The sequence below is a fragment of the Patiria miniata genome, unplaced genomic scaffold (genome assembly GCF_015706575.1).
Source record: "Patiria miniata isolate m_02_andy unplaced genomic scaffold, ASM1570657v1 HiC_scaffold_13, whole genome shotgun sequence".
Taxonomy (NCBI): Eukaryota; Metazoa; Echinodermata; class Asteroidea; order Valvatida; family Asterinidae; genus Patiria; species Patiria miniata.
In genome coordinates this window covers 17,880,331-17,894,911 of record NW_024037051.1, presented here as the reverse complement: position 1 = coordinate 17,894,911, position 14,581 = coordinate 17,880,331, and the positions used below count along the sequence as shown (strand labels likewise).

Genomic DNA, 14,581 nt, shown 5'->3' with positions numbered 1-14,581 from the left:
TGGGAGTGGCTTGCCCGTATGATGTAAACATGTACATGTACATTTGTATGTATGTTCAATGTGGTCCTATTCTAGATGTGAGTGGTCCGTTACCTGATGCCTACAGTCCAGCATACGTAGAGGCTGCGTGGTACCAGTGGTGGGAAAAGCAAGGATTCTTCAAACCAGAATATGGAGTAAGTGTGGAAAACTATTCATCTCGGATCCCCAAATTGAAAGAAAACACTATTTGGTACCTGAAATTGACAGTCAATTATAAATAACTTGTATTGAAAAACTTATGACTAACTTATTGTTAACTTCACAGAGGAAAAGCCTGAAAGACCCCAACCCCAAGGGCACGTTCATGATCTGCATCCCCCCACCCAATGTGACGGGTTCCTTGCATGTTGGCCACGCCCTCACTAATGCTGTGGAGGACGCCCTCACCAGGTGGTAAGTAGCCAGCTCAGAGAAGTTGCACTGTTGAGAGTGTACTATTGGACAGAAAAGTGTGCATGCCTAATTGTAACTTACCTTTATTTGAGACTCAAAGGCACTTGATATTATATTCATAAATACCTGAGCTAGTTTACCCATTGTATTGATCGAGAGCCCATCACGTGGTTTAAGCGTGCAACACGTGGTTTAAACGTGGTTCACGCCGTTGAAACACGGGTCAGCGATGTTCAAAACCAGTATCGAAATCGGGCACTCCACGCCAAATGTGCGCAGTATATGTCGTGCGCCTTCTACAACTGGCCGCTTAAACGCCATCTTGCGATCACTGAAATGATCTCCACATAAAGAGAATAAGATGTTAAGCAAACCATGCATGTAACGCACACAATACAAGTCCCCTGAACATGGATTAAAACTGTTGAACAAAATATCGATGGAATTTTGTTCTTTGTCTGATACATGTAGTTTGGGGAATTTTTTACCAAAAAGGTATTTTGAACGGGAATAATAATGTGGTGGAACAGTTTTAAACGTCTGGTTTAAAACTGGTTTTGGGCTTCAGCTTGGGACGTTATTAACATCCAGGCCCCAAACAAGCCCCTTACAGGTGTTAATGCCTGGTTTACAGCAGACATGGCATGTAGATATTCATGTAAATGAAAGGAATTTCTGCTTGCTTTTAGTGAACACCTGTTCTTGGTGAACATTTGGTTTAACGATCATAATTAACTTTTCTATAATTTTTTATATAATTAATAGTAAGTTTCCTTGATATGGTGACAGTCCCTTGATCACCCTTGTAACAGTCAATATATTTTGGGGAACCTCGTCAAATCGAAAAGTGCCACCAATGGCCTAAGTGAAGAAAGTCGTATTGAATATTCACATTTACGAAATTACCAGATTAACAAAGAACTGAACTCTGTTATTTCCTTTGATGAGAAACTACTTAGGGGTTTAATAAATATTGTTCTGTACCGGCCCAATCTGCCCAAGAAGTCTATGTTTTTTCATTATTTTTCAAGTTGAACATAGAAATTGACTCGAGCGGGGTTCAAACCTGCAACCTCCGGATTGCCGTTTCGGTGATCTACCAACTGTGCTATCTAGCTCTATTTTGGCAGTTCCCCAATTGGTCAATGTCTTTGTTCAAGCACCCCTTGAACAAAGATATCAAACAACCAACATGGGGCTGGATAGCTCAGTTGGTAGTGCACCAGAGCGGCAATCCGGAACGTGCAGGTTCAAACCCTGCTCCAGTCAATTTCTTTGCTCAAGTTTTATTTTTTTTTATTTTTTATAATGCATCGAAGCAGTTTCCTTTGTGGTATATTTAAAAGTATTGGGAATTGATACACGTATGAAATAAAATGTACACAGGTGGTTGTGGGTGAATGCAACCAGAATAACATGTATTCTTTACTTTTCAGGCATCGTATGCGAGGGGAGATGACCCTTTGGAATCCAGGCTGCGATCACGCCGGTATCGCGACCCAAGTCGTCGTTGAGAAGAAACTATGGAGAGAGCAGAAGCTCTCCAGGCATGACCTGGGAAGAGAGAAGTTTGTTGAACAAGTCTGGAAATGGAAGAATGAGTAAGGATTAAGCGAACTTTTAGTTGACATAATAAATATTGTCATGTGTACTTGGTGCGGTTGGATTTGAGGTTGGACTCGAACCTGGGACCTTCTTTTTACTACCGAAGATATCGGGCGAATTGCAGGCTCCAACATTAAAAGGATTCAAATACAAATGATAATGATAGCAATTTTGTCTTTTCTGGTATTCATTGTCACACACATCAGGAGGTGTTCTACTAAAATTGAACATTGGTTTATTATTTTTTTTACACTTGCCTGGACCCATTCTCAAATTAAGGTTCGTCCCCAAAAAGTTTCCCACTGGCAAGTGTCATTTTGGAAAGTGTCATTTTGTCATGGAAGTTGTATATATAAACAGTTCAGTAGGTGGTTCAAGTTTTACTATTGAATTTGAAGTGTGGGGGAAATGTCGGCACTCGTTCTTGCCTTCCGTACCAAGTCAAGCAGGTTGTTCCTAAATTCTCCATTGCGACCTTTTAACCCTTTCCTTAACCATGGGCGACTTTTGTCGACAAGAAGAACCCCCTGCTGGTTCCCATGGGCGACTTTAGTTGACCAGGAAACCACACACAGAACACCCTCAACCCAGATATCCACTACTTTTCAGAAAGGCGGTATGTTGATATGTTTTCCCGCCCATACATCAACCACATACCAGCTGAAAGAGTGTTTTCGGATCGTTCAAATGGTGTAGTTTATTCATAGTGTTGCCATTACAAAAAAATGAGAAAAGTGCTTTAGAAGTATCCACTCACAAGTTGAGGTATGGAGTGCCATTTGGTCATGTGGTAAAATGACTTGCAGTTTGATAAATGAAACCAGATGAACAAACAGGCATAACTTTCTTATATTTACACATATGGACTTCATTTTTACATCATATAAAAGAGTAAGGTTCAATGAACAAACTTTACACATAACACCTATGATTTAAATCACTCCTTGGCAGTGAAAATCTGGGTTGAAAAAAGTGAGTTTTGGACTTGTGGTCATTTTGTCACGCTCCCGCGATTTCCGCATGACTGAGCAAACAATTTGGTCCTGGGGAGAGCCAAGTCAATAAACAATGTGGGCATGAAAGGGTTAACTCAATGTCAAGTTGTCAACTATGAGGTACAAGTTAATTCAATATTATTGTTCAAGTTTGTACTACTCCAACTTTATTCTCGTCACACTTTTCTGTTCGTCAGGAAAGGCGATCGCATCTACAACCAGATTCGCCTGATGGGTTCGTCCGTGGACTGGGACCGGGCCTGCTTCACCATGGAACCCAAACTGGCCAATGCTGTGCAGGAAGCCTTCATACGCATGCACCAGGATGGAACGATATATCGCAGCAACCGATTGGTCAACTGGTCGTGTACTCTGAAGAGTGCCATCTCAGATATTGAGGTACGGCTGCCCAGGAATGACGTGGCTACAGCCAACGGGAAGAATTCAATACATGGACACCACTAATTTTTCCCTGCAGTGACCTATCAGCCATCAGAAAGTGATAACATGTCCTGAAAAGTCATATTAGCAGTGAAAATATTGAAGCAGTTTAACTGAGAAAACACTTGGAATTTTTCAGACCAGTCTCATAGGGTTTGTGCACAGGGTGTCAAGTGGTGTCCAGGTATGGAACTCTTTCCAAGCCAACAGTATCACACATGTGACAGGCATGCAACTTTTCCTCGGATCAGCTGATTTCCTCTTTTTTTTACTTCAGATGTGTGCCATTGGAAATAGAAAAACACTGTACAAAGTCTGGGAAAAATGTGAATTTCCTCTTTTTTTGTGATTTCCCAGTTGCATACCTGATGTGAGGTTGCATCAGCCACTGCATGCTGTTGGCAACTTCTAAAAACTTTGGCTTTTTCCCCGGCTCTAGAGTCGAGACTTTCCCATTCCAATTTTAGGTCTCTGACGTTTTGAGTGCAGTATGAATCCCTTTTTAGCTACGGTAATATCAATATTTTTTATACAAAGCTGTACAAAAAAGTGAAAGAGCTACAAGTGGTTTCAGTGCCAGATGTTAAGATGGGCCTGAATATAAGGCTGAAGCGAATGCTAGGTTTCAATAATGGCTATGTACTGTATTTATGAACTTCACTTTAGCCTTAAAGCTAATATACATCATTTGCTTTTGCTTTAATTTTCAGAAATGGATGAAATTGGGGGGTTGGAAATATATAGCAAATATAGTTACACTGACTTTTTTGAGGTTTTGGGTTCGAAAATGCTATAAAAACCAAGAAAAACAATCATTTTCCTGTAGTCTGGTTCCCTGACTCCATACAAGAAGAAACAGCAGTTTACATACATTGGGGAATTGTAAGGTCAGGGAACCAGTCTAGCTGGCTTGTACGCCTTCATAGGTGTGTAATCGATTGCAAACAAGTGCAATAGTCAATTGGGGCCAGTATTTGAAAAAAGCCAGTATAAATACAAGCCAGAAAAAAATGACAGTATACCAGGTGCCATGATTTTACAGGATGCTTTACACGGTCATTCACTAACAGTCCAGCAAGGTATTTCAAAATGATTTGGTAGTTTTATTTTTTGATGTTTTCAAATGTTGTATTTTCCCTTAAATGTGTTTTTCTTTTGGGAACCTATGCATTCATCTTGAGAGTGATGCAAGTGCAGTTTCTATCGACCAATGTGTTTACTGTGTGTTTCTTTCACACAGGTTGACAAGCGTGAGCTGCCTGGACGGACCTTGCTCTTCGTCCCTGGTTACGTGGAGAAGGTTGAGTTTGGAGTGCTGGTCTACTTTGCTTACAAGGTAGAAGGCTCAGGTAAATCTGGATAAATAAGATTTTCAGAGATACATGAAGAGAGCTACACATAGACTTTATCATGCTGCCGCCATTTCAGTCATGTTCCTGTGTCCAATAACGCACTAAATGATAATGTTTTTTTGTGCAAAAAGGAATCAGACTATTTTTTCTTCCAGCCTCGCTTTGGTTACGTCGATTTGAATGAGACAAACATCAAGATGGCCGCAATATGATAATGATCTATTGCATGAAACTCAGTGGATAAGTATGCTCTCAGTGGTTTAACATCTCTGTTTAGATTGAAGAACACTTCAGCCCAGTGTCAGTTGTGCGCCCAGGCTCAGGTGCATTCCTGTTTTTATGCAAAGACGGCATGTGTTTGTGCTCATTCATTTGCACTAAAAATCAAAACTGAATATTTTACTGTGGACTCTGCTCAGAAGAAAGTTCAAAGTGTTCTCCAACCTGTTAAAATACCCTGGTGCCCCGCCATGCTTTTTGAGCACCCGCCATGCTTTAAAAGATGCCGCCATGCTTCCAAAAAAAATAGAAGTATTAAAAAGACAAACAAGTGAGACGACCGGTACTCTTACCCTCCATATTTTGGCTAGAAACTCTGCCAAAAGCAGTAACATGCAACACTTGTCAAAATGACAAGCCTGCCCATTGTATCAATCCATCAGGTAAAAAGTCTCAAGGCCGTACTGCCTCAAAGTCCCCGGTCACTGATGTATTAAAAAAAAGTGATGCTGAGCCAGTATTGTACTTAACTGTTAGAAATGGCCTAAAAGTTGTTAGCCAAATGTTAGCCAGTTCCTTGGCAGAGCCATACCTGAGCATTCCTCATTGTTACTTGTAACGTTATTTCAAATGTGTCCGTTTATATGTAGATGAAGAGCTGATCGTTGCGACCACCCGTATTGAGACCATGCTAGGAGATACGGCCGTCGCCGTTCACCCAGACGATGCACGTTTCAAACATCTTCACGGCAAGCGCGTCGTCCATCCCTTCCGCAGCTGCACGCTGCCCATCGTTTGTGACGAGTTCGTCGACATGAACTTTGGGACTGGTAGGTTGAACATGGAGCTCATCCGTTGAACAATTGTTGTGACCATTTTTGCACTTCTCAGTGTTGTAGTAAAAAAGGTTTCCATAAATTCTTGTTCAACTGCAACTGAGTGCTGCGCCGGTAAAAAGTTGCACGAAGAGTATGCCAGTTAAAATTTGCGTGGAGTGATCGATATGTGGTGCTAGAGTGTTTTGCAGTAAGTATTTCATAACTCTGGCATACAACTTGTCCTTGGATCCGCTGATTTCCTGGTTTTTTTTACTTCTCATGAATGCCATTACAAATTGAAAAACACTGTACAAAGTCTTGTGTGGTTTGGGATTTCCTCGTTTTTTCCTAAATTGCTAGTTGCATGCCTGAAACTATAAAGGGCTTTGACGTGCTAATCGGATGTGATCAATAAACTGCTGTTGACAATAAAGTTACCGTCGACAAAAAAGTGGCACCTGACAATAAAGCGCCACAACTTTACGATGAAAGAACTTCCCAATCGCATGTCTTGCGTGCGCGTTTGTTTATGAAAATCGAGGACACACACGTGCAACATCATCGGTGAATCGAGGGCAGGAACCAAATCAAGGTCGTAAACGTGTACAAAACCAATGAAAGCTGTTGCGAAAAAGTTATAGAACAAACAAAGGAAAAGGGAAGGGGAACAAAAGAAAATCCTTGATTTACACCCTAAACAAATGTGCTAGTATGTGTGTAGGTTTTTGTTTTGAAATATTCAAACTAGCAAGAAGCTATTCAAATATTTGGTTGATGATCGAAACATTCGAGTATTCGTTTTTTTGGGACAGCCCTATAGTAAAGTGTATGTATTATTTTTGAATTTCTTTATCAACAGGTGCTGTGAAGATCACTCCAGCCCATGACCCCAACGATTACGAGGTCGGCAAACGCCATGACCTGGAGTTCCTCACCATGATCTCGGATGAGGGAAACATCACAGATGTCTGTGAGCAGTTCAAGGTGAGGTTATTGCTGATGTTATTTCTGAGGTCATTGCTTTGGTTATTACTGAGGTTATTACTGAGGTCATTGCTGAGGTCTTTAATGAGGTCACTGCTGTGGCCGTCGCTGAGGTTTCCACTGAGGTAATTGCGAGGTCACTGTTGTCATTGCTGAGTTCAATGGTGAGGCCATTCCTGGGTCACTGTTGAGGTAATAGCTTAGGTTACTTCGCTGAGGTTTTGCTGAGGTCACTGCTGAGGTTATTACTGAAGTCATTGCTGAGGTCACTGCATTAGTCATTGCTGTGTTCACTGCAGTAGTCATTGCTGAGGTCATTACTGCAGTGGTCATTACTGAGGTCTTTGCTGAGGCCATTGCTGAGGTCATTGCTGAGGTCATTGCTTATAAGTTCACCTATTACATTTACATTTTGCCCTGTATGAATCCATACAACCACATAGACTCCGTGCACAAACAGTAGATGGTGCTTTGTGGCCACTTTCAAAAACCCGAGTGGGAGGGACATGCCACCTGTGCTTAGTGTATCCCATGCCTATGGCCTGAAGGACACACAACTTGTTTTGTTTTCCAAGCATTGTTGGCATTTCGGCAGAACATCCCTCCCAGTGGTCTCCCCAATTCTGTATTTGTAATTGAGGGGGCACTTGTGCAGGGAGTCCATAGCGCAGTGTAGCGGTTTGGATGTTATAGGGTCTGAAGAGTGGAGCATTAAAGGGAATGTACATCATTGGCTTTTGCTGTAATTTTCAGAAATGAACTAATTGGGGGGTTAGTATAATAGATTCAAATATTGTTACACTGACATGTTTGAAGTTTTGTGATCGAAAATGCTTGAAAAACCAAGAAAAACAAAAATATTCAAGTAGTCTGGTTCCCTGACTCCACTAAAGATGAACTGGATCAATATACCGGAACATTGTAAGGTAAGGGAACCAGTCTAGCTGGCCTGCACCCGTTCATGAACATGGAACCAATAGCTAGCAAAACAAAATTTAGACTAAAAAAAAAGGGTACATTTGGAGCAGTAATTGAAAAATAGTTCCAACGGTGGTCGGCTGACCAGCGTTGGAAATGTATACAAATGTACCATTTTCTTGAAAATGGCTTCACACCAGGTGCCATAATTTCACAGGATGCTTAAGCATGTCATTTACCAACATCCTAGTAAGGTATTTTGTAACAACTTGGTAGTTTTATTTTTCGATGTTTGCAAATGTTGTATTTTCCCTTTAAAGCTGACAACATATTGCATGGGTCTTTTTCATTTTCAGGGCATGAAGCGCTTTGATGCAAGGAAGGCCGTCCTTGCCGCTCTCAAGGAGAAGGGACTGTACAAAGAGACCAAGGATAATCCCATGGTAGTTCCTGTGTGCAGGTGTGAAATATGCTTAGCACAAACATATAATTGCGTTAGTCAGAATCCATAAACCAGTCTATGCCATGCAGCAGGGTATCATGCCCAAAGTCACGATACTTAAATTAAATGTCAAAGCGATCTTCAAATATTGAATAAGGTGCGTCCTTAAAAATTATTCATAAATACCTCAGACAGTTTAGCTATTCCTATTGGCCGAGAGCCCGTCACGTGGCCGGTCTTAAACGGATGGTAAAGACATGGCTAGCTGGTTTTAAACACTTTTCCAGTGTCACATAAAATGTGGACTCCATGCTACGCGCGGGTCAATCTCCAAAAAAGGGTTGTTTACATCTTACTCGCCAGCTGAACACTCCATTATTTTGCTAGAGGGATGTTTCAAAAAGTATGAAGTGAACTTGTTGAACAAAATCGGGATTTTTTTTAAAGAATTATTTAATTTTTTTTACCGAAAAGGTATTTATGAATGGGAATAAATATGTGCTCGGTCGGTAAATCTTGTTTGTCTTAATTCCAGTCGCTCTAAGGATATTGTTGAGCCTCTGCTCAAGCCACAGTGGTACGTGGACTGCACAGACATGGCGAAACAGGCTGTGGCGGCCGTGGAGGAAGGCCAACTCAAGATTATCCCAGACATGCACATCAAGACGTGGAACAACTGGCTGACAAACATCAGGTAAACCTTGTGCCTTGTTATCGCTTTTTACACACATGGTTCCATGCTACCATGTGCTGTCTATTAATTTGGAGTGTTATAGTGGTCATGCGACTGCAAACAGCCGTCACTTGAGCTTGTTGACTTGTCTTGTTGACAGGATGATTGATTATCCATGCATTTTATAACACAACATGTGGTTCTTGTCAGAGGGGCAGGTGTTTGGCTAGGATTTTCAGTGTCAATAGTTCAACCCGGGCTAAAGTGGCACTCTCCACGTTATTTGTTTGAATGAGGAACTTGTATGATATTAATTTTTTTTACTAAAAAATTAAGTAAACTGGACTCAATAGACCTTTAGGGACCGTGACCATTCAGCCCTGGTATGAAAAGGTCCCCCGGTACCTCGTCCGGTCCAGAGCCAGTCCGGTCTTCAGCCCAGTGTCGTCCGGTACATAGTCCTGTCTGACCAGAAGTTTTGAAGTCAGTCAGGCGCATCAATTTATTGCCCTTCAGAGAACATCCAGAGCAGAACAATAGCAGACTTATCGGATTAAAGATAAAATCCTTCCAAACGCCTTGATAATTTACGGTCCCATTGTGCGCGAAACAGCATGGCAAGGGGTTTGATCTGTGCCGATGAAAGTGTTCTATTGTTTCGCGCTGAGAGATGAAAACCACAAGCAGGTTTCTCCTGGGATATATTACAGGTGTCAATACTTGCAAACAAATAGACCCCAGGATAAAGGAGTTCCTGATTAGCAACCGGACCAGCTCCTGGGCCGGTAGCTGGGAGGGTACGAAAGGACTTCTTGGGAGGGGACGAGCTTACCAGGGGGCCCTTTTCATACCGGGGCTGAATGGTCATGGTCCCTTATTATGCTGCCACCATTTCAGTCATGTTCCCGGTATTCAATAACAGTACTGAATGATTGTGTTTTTTTTTTTTTGCAAAAAGGAACCAGACTATTTGTCCTTCCAGCCTCGTTTTGGTTACATTGATTTGAATGGGGAAAATCAAATGGCTGCAACATGATAATGGTCTATAGAGCACAATCAGTCCTGGGATGTACACAATTGTGATTGGTTTTCAGCTAATATTTTGCTTACAACATATCTTTGCTCAGCAATATTTTCTGCTCAGCAGTTAAAGCAAAACTGGGGTGTGGGGCAATTTCATGTGGCTACTAAGAACAGAACTTTGCTAAGCTCAGAAAATGTTTGCTCATGGTGGACTTTAATAGACAAAATAGGTCACCAGTCAAAATGCCATTCATTGCTATTGCTTTTGACTGTTTAATGCTCCGGAGATGTGTTTCTTAAGCACAGTAATTTGCTGAACAGTATTTTTACCCCCCTGTATAAAACAGTCCAATGAAATCAGTCATGCACGTTTCTAACAGAGGAGTAAGCACAGCCAAAAGCATGCTTGTTTCAAAGGCAGAAGTTGGTTCTACCACAATAGGTTTACTTGTCATGAAATTGGCATTCTGTGTCAAAAAATGGTTATTAATAATTTCTTTTTTTCTCACAGACTTGAGCCCCATGCATACGCTGTTTGTTTGTACTATGCCATTCTTGCTGTTATCAAACAAGAAACTCCCTACAATATTAATCATTGCAGGCAATGGTGTATATCTCGTCAGCTCTGGTGGGGCCATCGCATTCCCTGTTACTTCATAACCGTTGACGATGCTAGTATTCCTGCTGGTGATGTAAGTAAATTTGTATGAACTCCTTGCACAAGTGCCCCTGTCCAGGCTTACGAAGGGGAAACTACCTTGAGGACATTTGAATGCATTGCCTTCAGCACCTAACGCTTGTGGCTTGTTCACATTCAGAATGAAATAAGTTGTGCATACTTTCCATGTGCACATGAACCCTTCGCCGTTTTCGAAAACCGTTTTCGAAACCCTGTTCTTGAGTGACCCGCAAAGGTTCTCGTATTGCCGATTACGAACGCCCAAGTGCGTGTGGAGTGCAGCTGGTCGAAAATTCAAGATGGCAGCCCCCGTTTAAAAACGGCACATGAAAAGAAGGAACAATTGATTGAATTAATGCCCAAATAACTGAAATCCCGAAACAGCTATAGAACTTGGCAAAGGCAAAGCTGACAAGCCCACTCTATAAACGCATACAATTTTATTTTTGTATCGTTACTGCTCCTGCACTGAATGAATGCTGCTTTCATTGTCATATGCAAATATTAAGGCAAGTTCCAGTAGGTGCCTAAGTCCGCCATCTTTGTTCTTGACGTTCTTCATCTACTCCCCAATAAATGGGGAGTGAGAATCTTGTTCGCGAACACCGTTCATTCAACACGAGATCGGGGTTTCGAACATACGCCCCTTGTGTCCCTCCCATGGTTCCTCTCACTGTTGGAGTCGCTCAAGCCTATTGATATGTCAAAATGAGGTTCAAAGTTAGTTCCCCTGCAAAAAATAAGTAATATTCGAAAGACTCATTTTACAGGATCAAAGAAGTTTTTTGGAATGAGAAAAGATTTCTTCGTAAATTTGATGAAGAAATGCATCAAGATAATTTGTTACAGTTTTCCACATAACAGATTATAAACATACTTCTTGATTACCTTACCCCAAAATAGTTTTTGTGAGAAAACAAAATTGTATAGGTAGGGAAAGAGAAACATATTAGTTGATGATGTTTTTAATTTTTTTTTAATTGGATAATAGAATGTAGATAACAATTATTGGGTCAGCGCCAGATCTGAAGCAGAGGCCCTACAGATTGCTGCCGAACGCTTCAAAGTTCCTGCCGAGAAGATCTCACTCAAACAAGGTAAAGTAGCTTGCCCAAGGATACCAACTATGAATTAATTTACGATAAAACAGAGTTAGTCAAACTATGGTTAGGCCAAAAAAAAAGGCTCCAGTTTCTGGTCTGCGCGTGTCGCCGTAGCCATGCGGGGCGGCAAAATTATTATTTTTTTATTGTAACATGATGTCTCAAAACCACCAATCTCACTGGTTTGACTGGAATCCTGCTACTGCACGATTTTATCGTGTTTTTAGATGGGGTTACGATCAAGTATAAGCTCTGTGTGGCCTTTCTGGGTTCCCATATATTTTGCACTAAATTTAGTCGGGCACCATTTGCAGTCATCAGCCGACATTTGAAGAAAAACAAGTTAAAAAAAAAAAAAGCCGCAACGCTGCACCACTTTTTGGGCAAGCTCCATAACAGAAACCGGAGACTTTTTGTTTTGCCTTAACCTATGGACCTTGATCGAACATGCCCTTAAATGGCCCTCTTGGACCAGCCAAAACACCCCAAAGATGGCCGCTAAATGCAAATAGTTTATATTACCAGCAAGGGTATTGCAAACCTATCACATTCATTTCTGTTTCTGTGCATTTTTCCGATAGATGAGGATGTACTGGATACGTGGTTTTCATCAGCCATCTTCCCATTCTCCATATTTGGCTGGCCCAACCAGGTAGGTGGCTTGACCATTTGATCAAATTGTCTTTGTGAAGTAAGAGTACTTTTTATTTGGATTGAGCTGAAGACTAGAGATTGCTCCATTATTTAGGACTGTTTTGGTCACCATATGACCAAAGGGAAGAATGCAAAATTAAAGAAGTTGCTCGAAGTTGAACCGTGAGGTATCCAGTAAAACCTCTTAAAACCTCAAGGTAAACCTCAAAGTAAACCTCAAGGTAAACCTCAAAGTAAAGCTCAAGGTAAAGCTCAAAGTAAACCTCAGGGTAAACCTCAAGGTAAAGCTCAAGGTAAAGCTCAAGGTAAAGCTCAAGGTAAACCTCAAAGTAAACCTCAGGGTAAACCTCAAGGTAAACCTGAAAAAACCTCAAGGACCCGCCTGCTTAATTCTGCATTCTACCCTAATCAAGATGAAACACTTGATATGTTTGATATGATAATGATATGTTAATGTCAACCAGTCTAGAATAATAATAATGGATACTTATATAGCGCTTTTAACTACGTATCAAAACGCTTTACATTATTACTACCTCATTGGGCTGGTATTACGTTCCAAAGACAATCTGAGCTACCTTGGAGTATTCAGCTCAATGCTGCCATGTCGGTGCAAAGAACTGGTAGCTTAAAACAGTAACAGTAACCATCTCTGCCCTCACAGGTACAAGGCTTCCTTCTTGCATTAGTTCTACCAAATTTACCTTCCGTGTTTTTGTTTTTTTTGCAGACTGAGGACCTGGAAGTCTTCTACCCAGGCACGCTTCTCGAGACAGGCCACGACATCCTGTTCTTCTGGGTTGCCCGCATGGTGATGTTTGCCTTCAAGTTGACGGACAAGCTGCCGTTCAAGGAGGTGTATCTGCACGCCATGGTGCGCGACGCTCACGGCCGCAAGATGAGCAAGTCGCTGGGCAACGTCATCGATCCCATTGACATCATTCAAGGGATCACGCTGGAGGTAAGTGTGATGTGATCGTTCGTCACTTATATGTAAAAACAAGTGTTCCCAAATGGATGTGAATGGGGGAAGTAATAACAAGGTTGTTAACGGACTACTCTGTGCTGGAATGTTTCAGGAATTTTTCCCAGGTCGATTAACTGTAAAATTATTTTTATTATTTTTGGTTTATTTCCACTGGCTTGCAACCCGACCATTGAATTGTATAGTGGTGATATTAATAAGACCTTTACAATTATAAAAACAAATTTACACAATTCATTTTAGGATTTGGATAAAAATACATCAGTCAAAACTTTCAATTATTTTTTAGAAAGATTAAAACACACAAGGATCCCCTCATGACAAACATAAGGTTAAAAACATAGAAATTAGATTGGACGACAGCCAGCGGAATACCATTTACTGCAAATGGTCAGGGAAGCTAGGGTAAAGTAAAATAAAATAAATGAAATGCGACATTTTTCTCTTTTTTTTTTGCCATTAGAATCTACACAAGTTGCTGGAGAACAGCAACCTTGATCCCAGGGAGATAAACAAAGCTAAGGAGGGTCAGACGGCTGATTACCCCAACGGTATCCCAGAGTGTGGCACGGATGCACTGAGGTTTGCTCTGTGCGCTTACACTGCACAAGGTATGGAAATAAACCACAACAAATTGGCTGGACTCCAAACACTGTTTGATTCGAGACAAGCTCTTGCATGAACACATGCGTTAATAAGGGAATATAAATGTGTGCTTGGGAAGTTTTAAACACTCTGTTTAAGACCGCTTGGAGTTTCGGGTAATTATCAGCACCCAGACTCCAAGCGGTCTTAACCCTTTCCTTACCATGGGCGAATTTTGTCGACAAGAAGAACCCCCCTGCTGGTTCCCATGGGCGACTTTAGTCGACCAGGAAACCACACACAAAACACCCTCAACACAGATATATTCACTACTTTTCAGAAAGGCGGCATGTTGATATGTTTGGCCGTCCATACATCAACTATATACCAGCTGAAAGAGTGTTTTCGGATCGTTCTAATGGTGTAGTTTATTCATAGTGTTGCCATTACAAAAAAATGAGAAAAGTGCTTCAGAAGTGTCCACACACAAATTGAGGTATGGAGTGCCATTTGGTCATGTGGTGAAATGGCTTGCAGTTTGATAAATGGGACCAAATGAAGAAAAAGGCATAACTTTCTTATATTTGCACATATGGACTTCATTTTTACATCACATACAAGAGTAAGGTTCAAGGAACAAACTTTACACGCAACACCTATGATTTAAATC

At 41.2% G+C, this 14,581-nt stretch overlaps 1 protein-coding gene across 1 annotated transcript in view; it reads left to right on the top strand.

The window, feature by feature from the left end:
* Positions 1 to 14,581, top strand: part of LOC119721438 (valine--tRNA ligase-like) — a 28,251-nt gene that overhangs the window by 3,803 nt on the left and 9,867 nt on the right. The window contains exons 3-16 of the mRNA XM_038191519.1: positions 76 to 176; positions 308 to 435; positions 1,872 to 2,036; positions 3,233 to 3,434; positions 4,717 to 4,825; positions 5,698 to 5,877; positions 6,725 to 6,849; positions 8,124 to 8,227; positions 8,745 to 8,903; positions 10,507 to 10,597; positions 11,576 to 11,681; positions 12,269 to 12,339; positions 13,072 to 13,302; positions 13,790 to 13,937. Coding sequence (XP_038047447.1) covers positions 76 to 176; positions 308 to 435; positions 1,872 to 2,036; positions 3,233 to 3,434; positions 4,717 to 4,825; positions 5,698 to 5,877; positions 6,725 to 6,849; positions 8,124 to 8,227; positions 8,745 to 8,903; positions 10,507 to 10,597; positions 11,576 to 11,681; positions 12,269 to 12,339; positions 13,072 to 13,302; positions 13,790 to 13,937 — 1,920 coding nt within the window. The remainder of the gene's footprint in view (positions 1 to 75; positions 177 to 307; positions 436 to 1,871; positions 2,037 to 3,232; positions 3,435 to 4,716; positions 4,826 to 5,697; positions 5,878 to 6,724; positions 6,850 to 8,123; positions 8,228 to 8,744; positions 8,904 to 10,506; positions 10,598 to 11,575; positions 11,682 to 12,268; positions 12,340 to 13,071; positions 13,303 to 13,789; positions 13,938 to 14,581) is intronic.